Here is a 10,411-nt window from a genome sequence, read left to right on the forward strand (position 1 = left end):
CAATGTCATCGGTGAACCTCAAAGTTTTTATTTCTTCTCCATAGATTTTAGTACCTACTCCGATTTTTTCTTTTGTTTCCTTTACTGCTTGCTCAATATACAAATTGAATAACATCGGGGAGAGGCTACAGCCCTGTCTCACTCCCTTCCAAACCACTGCTTCCCTTTCGTGCTCCCCGACTCTTATAACTGCCATCTGGTTTCTGTACAAATTGTAAATAGGCTTTCGCTCCCTGTATTTTACCCCTGCCACCTTCAGAATTTGAAAGAGAGTATTCCAGTAAACATTGTCAAAAGCACTCTCTAAGTCTACAAATGCTAGAAACGTAGGTTTGCCTTTCCTTAATCTTTCTTCTAAGATAGGTCGTAAGGTCAGTATTGCCTCACGTGTTCCAACATTACTACGGAATCCAAACTAATCTTCCCCGAGGTCGGCTTCTACCAGTTTTTCCATTCGTCTCTAAATAATTCATGTTAGTAATTTGCAGCCTTGTCTTATTAAACTGATAGTTTGGTAATTTTCACATCTGTCAACACCTGCTTTCTTTGGGATTGGAGTTATATTCTTCTTGAAGTCTTAGGGTTTTTCGCCTGTCTCACACACCTTGCTCAGTAGATGGTAGAGTTCAGATAGGCCTGGCTCTCCCAAGGCTGTCAGTAGTTCTAATGGAATGTTGTCTACTCCTGGGGCCTTGTTTCGACTTAGGTCCTTCAGTGCTCTGTCAAACTCTTTACGCAGTATCATATCTCCTATTTCATCTTCATCTACATTCTTTTCCATTTCTATAATATTATCCTCAAGAACGTGGTTCATGGTGTGGATTCCTGTAGTCATGTCCTAGTTCATGAACCACGGGCAACGTATGAGTGGCCAAGTAAGTGGTCCCGACAGTCGGGACACCAGTTACTTTGGAATAAGGCTGGGCATCTCGGACATATTCTGAGTCGTGGTCACCTTTGTGCTCATACGGCAAAGACTACCAAATCCACCAGTTAGTCCCTCGGCCGTTAGGGGTAAAAGCCAATGGTACTCGGGGCAAGTAAGGCTAGCAACCTGCTTCCCTGGTACTTTAAATATGATGCTGGCAACAATCAGAGCAAAATGCCTCGGACCTTTGGAGGTGACGGAGTCCCACCTCTAACTGACAAACCAGGGACTTGGCAAACAAATGGTAATGAGATGGGGAGCTATTAATATCAATGGGGGCTACTCTGGGAAGAAGGTAGAGCTGGCAGAGGCTGCAAGTAAGATGGGGCTGGACGTTTTAGCTGTTAGTGACATTCGGGTAAGGGGTGAGAAAGAAGAGGAAGTGGGAGAATACAAGGTCTACCTGTCAGGCGTCAAAGCAGGAATAGCACAATGGGGTGTAGGGCTTTACATCAGGAAAGAAATGGAACCCAGCGTAGTGGCAATAAGGTATGTAAACGAACGACTGATGTGGATAGATTTGACAGTGTCTAGCAAGAAAATTAGGATTGTGTCAGTATATTCGCATTGTGAAGGGACAGATCAAGATAAGATGGATAGTTTTTATGAGGCTCTCAGTGATGTACTTGTTAGAGTAAAGGACAAGGACAGTGTTCTGCTCAAGGGTGATTTTAACGCCAGGATTGGAAATCGAACAGAAGGGTATGAAAAGGTTATGGGTAAATTTGGAGATGATATGGAGGCCAACAGGAACGAGAAAAAACTCTTGGATTTCTGTGCCAGTATGGGCTTAGTAATCAAAAACTCCCTTTTTAAACATAAGAACATTCACCGGTATACTTGTGAAGGCAGGGGAACCAGATCTGTCATTGACTATATAATAACAGATCAGGAATTCAGGAAGGCTGTGAGGGACACCGTGTATTCAGGAGATTCTTTGATGATACTGATCATTATTTAATCTGCAGCGAAATTGGGATTGTGAGGCCGAAAGTGCAGGAGGTCAGGTTCATATGTAGGAGGATAAGAGTGGAGAAACTTCAGGATAAGGAAATCAGGCACAAGTACATAACAGCGATATCAGAAAGGTACCAGTTAGTTGAATGTAGTCAATTACAGTCATTGGAAAAGAAATGAACAAGGTACAGGGACACAGTACTAGAAGTGGCTAAAGAATGTCTTGGAACAGTAGTGTGTAAAAGTAGGATGAAGCAAACAGCTTGATGGAATGATACAGTCAAGGCAGCCTGTAAAAGGAAAAAGAAGGTGTATCAAAAATGGCTACATACCAGAACCCAGGTAGACAGAGAAAGTTATGTTGAAGAAAGAAACAAAGCCAAACAGATAATTGCAGCATCCAAAAAGAAATCGTGGGAAGACATTGGAAACAGGTTGGAGACTATGGGTCAAGCTGCTGGAAAACCATTCTGGAGTGTAATTAGCAGTCTTCGAAAGGGAGGAAAGAAGGAAATGACAAGTATTTTGGACAGGTCAGGAAAACTGCTGGTGATTCCTGTGGATGCCTTGGGCAGATGGAGGGAATATTTTGAAGAGTAGGTCAATGTGGGTGAAAATGCGATCAGTAATGTTTTAGATTTCGAGGTAGAATGGGATAGGAATGATGATGGAAATAGGATCACATTTGAAGAAGTGGAAAAAATGGTCAATAGATTGCAGTGCAATAAAGCGACTGGGGTGGATGAAATTAAGTCGGAACTCATCAAATACAGTGGAATTTCAGGTCTTAAATGGCTACACAGGGTAATTGAAATGGCCTGGGAGTCGGGACAGGTTCCATCAGACTGGACAAAAGCAGTAATCACACCAATCTTTAAACATGGAAACAGAAAAGATTGTAACAACTACAGAGGTATCTCTTTAATCAGTGTTGTGGGTAAAATCTTCTCAGGTATTGTTGAAAGGAAAGTGCGTGTATTAGTTGAGGACCAATTGGATGAAAACCACTGTGGGTTTAGGCCTCTTAGAGGTTGTCAGGACCAGATCTTTAGCTTACGGCAAATAATAGAGAAGTGTTGTGAGTGGAACAGGGAATTGTATCTATGCTTTATAGATCTAGAAAAGGCATATGACCGGGTTCCTAGGAGGACGTTATTGTCTGTTCTACAAGATTATGGAATAGGAGGCAAACTTTTGCAAGCAATTAAAGGTCTTTACATGGATACTCAGGCAGCAGTTAGAGTTGACGGTAAATTGAGTTCATGGTTCAGAGTAGTTTCAGGGATAAGACAAGGTTGCAACCTGTCTCCACTGTTGTTCCTATTATTTATGGATCATCTGTTGAAAACAATAGACTGGCTGGGTGAGATCAAGATATGTGAACACAAAATAAGCAGTCTTGCATATGCGGATGACTTAGTTGTGATGGCAGATTCGATTGAAAGTTTGCAAAGTAATATTTCAGAGCTAGATCAGAAGTGTAAGGACTTTGGTATGAAGATTAGCATCTCCAAAACGAAAGTAATGTCAGTGGGAAAGAAATATAAACGGATTGAGTGCCAAATAGGAGGAACAAAGTTAGAACAGGTGGACGGTTTCAAGTACTTAGGATGCATATTCTCACAGGATGGCAACATAGTGAAAGAACTGGAAGCGATGTGTAGCAAAGCTAATGCAGTGAGCGCTCAGCTACGATCTACTCTCTTCTGCAAGAAGGAAGTCAGTACCAAGACTAAGTTATCTGTGCACCGCTCAATCTTTCCACCAACTTTGCTGTATGGGAGCGAAAGCTGGGTGGATTCAGGTTACCTTATCAACAAGGTTGAGGTTACGGATATGAAAGTAGCTATAATGATTGCAGGTACTAGTAGATGGGAACAATGGCAGGAGGGTGTCCACAATGAGGAAATTAAAGAAAAACTGGGAATGAACTCTATAGATGTAGCAGTCAGGGCGAACAGGCTTAGATGGAGGGGTCATGTTACACGCATGGGAGAAGCAAGGTTACCCAAGAGACTCATGGATTCAGCAGTAGAGGGTAGGAGGAGTCGGGGCAGACCGAGGAGAAGGTACCTGGATTCGGTTAAAAATGATTTTGAAGTAATAGGTTTAACATCAGAAGAGGCACCAATGTTAGCACTGAATAGGGGATCATGGAGGAACTGTATAAGGGGGGCTATGCTCCAGACTGAACGCTGAAAGGCATAATCAGTCTTAAATGATGATGATGATGATATCCTCAAGAATATCGCCCTTGTATAGAACCTCTATATACTCCTTCCACATTTCTACTTTCCCCTCTTTGCTTAGAACTGAGTTTCCATCTGAGCTCTTGATATTCACACAAGTGGATCACTTTTCTCCAAAGGTCTCTCTAATTTTCCTGTAGGCAGTATCTATCTTACCTCTAGTGATATGTGTCTCTACATCCTTATATTTGTCCTCTAGCCATCCCTGCTTAGCCATTTTGCACCTCCTGTCGATCTCATTTTTGAGACATTCGTATTCCTTTCTGCCTGCTTCATTTACTGCGTTTTTATATTTTTTCCTTTCTTCAATTAAATTCAATATCTCTTCTGTTACCCAAGGATTTCTATTAACCCTCGCCATTTTGCCTACTTGATCCTCTGCTGCCTTCATTATTTCGTCTCTCAAAGCTACCCATTCTTCTTCTACTATATTTCTTTCCGTCATTCTTGTCAATCGTTCCCTAATGATGTCCCTGAAGCTCTCTACTACCTCTGGCTCTTTCAGTTTATCCTGGTCCCATCTCCTCAAAGCCCCACCATTTTGCAGTTTCTTCAGTTTTAATCTACAGTTCATAATCAATAGATTGTGGTCAGAGTCCATTTCTGCCCCTGGAAATGTCTTACAGTTTAAAACCTGGTTCCTGAATCTCTGTCTTACCATCATATAATCTATCTCATACCATCTAGTATCTCCAGGGTTCTTCCATGTATACAACCTTCTTTCATGATTCTTGAACCAAGTGTTAGCTATGATTAAGTTATGCTCTGCGCAAAATTCTACCACGCGGCTTCCTCTTTCATGTCTTAGCCAGAATCCATATTCACCTACTATGTTTCCATCTCACCTTTTTCCTACTCTCGAATTCCAGTCACCCATGACTATTAAATTTTCGTCTCCCTTCACTACCTGAATAATTTCTTTTATCTCATCATACATTTCATCAAATTCTTCGTCATCTGCAGAGCTAGTTGGCTTATAAAGTTTCACTACTGTAGTAGGCGTGGGCTTCGTGTCTATCTTGGCAACAATAATGCTTTCACTATGCTGTTTGTAGTAGCTTATCCGCACTCCTATTTTCCTATTCATTATTAAACCTACTCCTGCATTACCCCTATTTGACTTTGTGTTTATAACCCTGTAATCACCTGACCAGAAGTCTTGTTCCTCCTGCCACCGAACTTCACTAATTCCCACTATATCTAACTTTAACCTATCCATTTCCCTTTTTAAATTTTCTAACCTACCTGCCCGATTAAGGGATCTGACATTCCACGCTCCGATCCGTAGAACACCAGTTTTCTTTCACCTGATAACAACGTCCTCCTGAGTAATCCCCGGCCGGAGATCCGAATTGGGGGACTATTTTACCTCCGGAATATTTTACCCAAGAGGACGCCATCATCATTTAACCATACAGTTAAGCTGCATGTCCTCGGGAAAAATTACGGCTTAAGTTTCCCCTTGCTTTCAGCCGTTCGCAGTACCAGCACAGCAAGGCCGTTTTGGTTAATGTTACAAGGCCAGATCAGTTAATCATCCAGACTGTTGCCCCTGCGACTACTGGAAAGGCTGCTGCCCCTCTTCAGGAACCACACGTTTGTCCGGCCTCTCAACAGATACCCCTCCGCTGTGGTTGCACCTACGGTACGGCCATCTGTATCACTGAGGCACGCAAGCCTCCCCACCAACGGCAAGGTCCTTGGTTCATGCGGGGGGGGGGGGGGGGGAGCTGGGGGTCTGCTTCCATACCATTATGATTAATAGTCCGTATTCACGCTCATGGAGGTCACAGGTGTTAACTATTGGTATCAGTTCGAAAGGAATGACAGTTCAACCGACTCATACCCAATATATGATGGACGTATCCACATGATTTGATAAACATCGGCCTGGTTCTTTACGGCGTAATTCTTTCAGTTTCTGTCGGTGTAGTTAACTATTAAATCCTGTATAAACTCTCATATACAGCGTGTACCAGTGCTGTTATGAATGCTTGTGCGAAATTTCCAAATGCAGTGCTGTCTCGTGGGGAGAAGTGGCGATACAATTCTTAAAATTGCAAAAACAACCTTGTTGGAGCAGCAGCTGGCTCCGAACGTGGCACGATGCATCGGACCCTTGTCGGGATATGGCGGTGTAGCAGTGAGGCAAAATCACGGTTTCTGAGTTCTCCACCGTTATGGGTGAGAATTCGTCGAACCGAATACCAAGCTGCAGGTTCCTGGTTGCTCCTGCACGACAACACCCCACTCACAAAGCGCAGTTTGTGTGCGAGATTTTGGCCAGCAACTGGAACACAGTCTTGGATCACCCAACGTATTCCTCATATTTGGTTCCAGCCGACTTCTGGCTGCTCCCCGAACTGAAGTTGTCAATGAAATGACACTGTTATGCCGCACTTAAGGACATCCAAGAAAACTGTGATGCAGTCCTTAATGCAATGCCAAAATAAGACTACAACTTTAAAACGATTTCAGCTGTGTATTGATTCAGAGTGAAGCTATTTTGATAAACTACAGTGCTCTTGTGACCATAATTCGTGAATTTTATTTTTCATAGCCACAGTTCTAAAGGAACTGGAACAAAGTATGTTAAATTTTATGTCCTACATTATCACTATCGATTTCGATGAGTACCCATTATCGAAATATAAACGTACATATGTTATTTACGTATAATGAGATACGAATACGGCAGTGCTTTTAATACAGCTTCATCGGAACGGTTAAACATCACTGACTAGTATCCATGGTGAGTCACATCTAAAAGCACAGTTATATCCAACCGATACGTAAGATGTATGAGACAGGCGAAATATGCTCAGACTTCAAGAAGATTATTATAATTGCAATCCCAAAGACAGCTGGTGTTGACAGATGCGAAAATTACCGAACTATCAGTTTAATAAGTCACAGCTGCAAAATACTAACGCAAATTCTTTACAGACGAATGGAAAAACCGGTAGAAGCTGACCTCGGGGATGATCAGTTTGGATTCCGTAGAAATGTTGGAACACGTGAGGCAATACTGACCTTACGACTTATCTTAGAAGAAAGATTAAGGAAAGGCAAACCTACGTTTCTATCATTTGTAGACTTAGAGAACGCTTTTGACAATGTTTACTGGAATATTCTCTTTCAAATTCTAAAGGGGTAAAATACAGGGAGCGAAAGCCTATTTACAATTTGTACAGATACAAGATGGCAGTTATAAGAGTTGAGGGGCACGAAAGGGAAGCAGTGGTTGGGAAGGGAGTGAGACAGGGCTGTAGCCTCTCCCCGATGTTATTCAATCTGTATATTGAGCAAGCAGTAAAGGAAACAAAAGAAAATTTCTGAGTAGGTATTAAAATCCATGGAGAAGGAATAAAAACTTTGAGGTTCACCGATGACACTGAAATTCTATCAGAGACAGCAAAGGACTTGGAAGAGCAGTTGAACGGAATGGACAGTGTCTTGAAGGGAGGATATAAGATGAACATCAACAAAAGCAAAACGAGGATAGTGGAATGTAGTCGAATTAAGTCTGCTGACGCTGAGGGAATCAGATTAGGAAATGAGACGCATAAAGTAGTAAATGAGATTTGCTACTTGGGGAGCAAAATAACTGATGATGGTCGAAGTAGAGAGGATATAAAATGTAGACTGGCAATGGCAAGGAAATCGTTTCTGAAGAAGAGAAATTTGTTAATATCGAGTATAGATTTAAGTGTCAGGATGTAGTTTCTGAAAGTATTTGTATCGAGTGTAGCCATGTATGGAAGTTAAAGATGGACGATAATTAGTTTGGACAAGAAGAGAATATAAGCTTTCGAAATGTGTTGCTACAGAATAATGCTGAAGATTAGACGGGTAGATTACATAACTAATGAGGGGGTACTGAATAGAATTGGGGAGAAGAGGAGTTTGTGGCACAACTTGACTAGAAGAAGGGATCAATAGGTGGGACATGTTCTGAGGCATCAGGGGATCACAAATTTAGCGTTGGAGGACAGTGTCGAGGGTAAAAATCGTAGAGGGAGACCAAGAGATGAATACACTAAGCAGATTCAGAAGGATGTAGGTTGCAGTAAGTACTGGGAGATGAAGAAGCTTGCAGAGGATAGAGTAGCATGGAGAGCTGCTTCAAACCAGTCTCAGGACTGAAGACCACAACAACAACAACGTAAGTAATACATGAACTTTCATATTTATGCATTTATGTCGATGTATAATTGGTTTGTTTTGTAAATGTTATTTGTTCTTTTACGCTGGGTCTTGCCTCGGGAAAACTATGCTATCGAACGATTACATCGATAGGTCGTGTGGAGAACCAATAACCAAAGTGTTTAGGTTCTTTGGTAGTTTTAACTCTGCCGCGTGGAGCTCGGGCAGAGGAGAGTGTGGCTGGCGTAGTGCGGTGGAGCAGGTGTGTTGAGTGACGCTCCCGCGAGGTGCCGCGCTTCCAGGGTTTGGCAGCATGTAATTGCGCTCGACTTGCGATGATAGTTTCTGGCACGGTGGCGCGGACGGGAAACATTAGCAGGCACACATCAAGAGCCCGTTTCGCCTGGTGACCGTGTCGAGAAGAAGGCGTACCAACATCCAGTTTCTGCATCAGCTACGGCCGACAATGAGTGATTGTGGCCACCTCCTCGATCGACGACTTCAAACCTTCAATGAACCAACAAGTAAGAGTGAAAAGACGTAAGTTTTTGAACTGTATGGCAGACCTTAGCTTTTCGAACTATTCTATTAGCATCACTAAAATACAGCAACTTAGTATGAACATTCGTTGCTCATTGTCCCAATTGCGTTACCAACCAGGGTACCTTCCTTTTCCGAAATGAGCTCGAGTGTCGTTGAAATTCAAACGCCAGCATTAATGTAATATCATTTGATTTCAATGCTTTACTTTCAAAGTTCAGTTAAGGTATTCATAGCTGGCTACAACATTTAGATTACACAAGCACAAATTACGAGTGCGACTTTTGGTCCCATATTTTAGCTTACCTATGACTGCAGCTCAGCTTGGTACGTACTAAATTTTACTATTGTTAATTGTTCAGAGTCATTTAATTCAAGTTCAAAGTTAAATCTCTTATTTCTAAATTGAGTAGATTCAAGTAGCTTTTGAAATGATTGTTGAGGTAGGCCAAGACTAACCTTATTTTATTGTATTTCGTAGTGCTTCAGAAACATAGTTCACTATTGATTTCAGTCACTAAATCAACATTCAATTTTCCTGTTTTATAAATTGTTTTGCTAAATTAAGTCAGAGTGTAGCTAAATTTATTACTTCTAACAAACATTCAGTCTTCACACAACACGTGTCAACCTTCAGTTGCCACGGTTTTAGTGCTAATTATATGTGTAATAATCTTTCTTTTTCAGTTACTATAGTAATTGTCCATAGGACTGGCGACCATAATTTTCCCCTAATCTCAAGTATCTAATTAACGCCAGTTAATTGTTAACGTAAGGACTGCACATTTACTTTCTTTATTAACTTTACCCCTTTTCAAAATTAATTTCCACCACTTTCATTTGCTGATGGTATTAGGACAGCAACCAGCCACAAATTTATTTTCATTTCCTTTCTTCAAAGGATACCGTTACTGGTTTCGAATCGTTGTGATACATCATGATGTAAATAACTCCAAGAGTCTCTACCGTAAATCAGGAATATACAAACTCAAATGTGATACATGCCCAAAATTCTACATTGGACATAGAGGCAGAAGTTTTGAAATTAGATACAAAGAACATTTTGATGCTCTAAGACTTGGTAACTTGAACAAATCAGCATTTCCAGCCCATATTGCTGAAGAAAACGGTTCAGTGGGAAACACTGAGGACAACTTAAAAATTTTTCATCTAGCTGAAAAAGGAGCCACTATGAATATATTAGAAGAATTAGAAATACACACACACAAAAACAGCACCCCAAACGTTATCCTTAATGAACAAACCGAGTTAGCTAACACCCCATTCCTGAAAAATTTCCAAAAATTACTTTCCAGCCTCCAAAGCAAATAATATTAGTACACCTATCTGCAGATCAAGTAGCTAATTTATATGTTACTATAATTCTCATGATGTTAAATGTAATTAAGTAATATACTATTTTACCTATACAGTTCTAAATATATATAAAAACTTTATAATTAATTTAGCAATATCAACTCAAAAATTGAATGTCTCTGTACTAATATAAAAGGCATTACAGTTGTGTAAATGAATATATGATCCTTTCCAAACATAGGACATCATCGTCAAATGTTACGATATATCATAG

General features: G+C 41.0%; 1 protein-coding gene across 1 annotated transcript; it reads left to right on the forward strand.

Annotated features, from left to right (window-relative positions):
* Positions 1-1,175: 1,175 nt before the first annotated feature.
* On the forward strand, positions 1,176-1,889 carry LOC126160328 (craniofacial development protein 2-like). The gene has a single exon (XM_049916900.1). The coding sequence runs from the start codon at positions 1,176-1,178 to the stop codon at positions 1,887-1,889; it is 714 nt and encodes a 237-aa protein (XP_049772857.1).
* The last annotated feature ends 8,522 nt before the right edge of the window (positions 1,890-10,411 follow it).

This window comes from Schistocerca cancellata, chromosome 2 (assembly GCF_023864275.1).
Source record: "Schistocerca cancellata isolate TAMUIC-IGC-003103 chromosome 2, iqSchCanc2.1, whole genome shotgun sequence".
Taxonomy (NCBI): Eukaryota; Metazoa; Arthropoda; class Insecta; order Orthoptera; family Acrididae; genus Schistocerca; species Schistocerca cancellata.

Bases quoted from the DNA above. Each gene is read 5' to 3' on its own strand.
- LOC126160328 (XM_049916900.1), top strand. From the start codon at position 1,176: ATGAGATGGGGAGCTATTAATATCAATGGGGGCTACTCTGGGAAGAAG.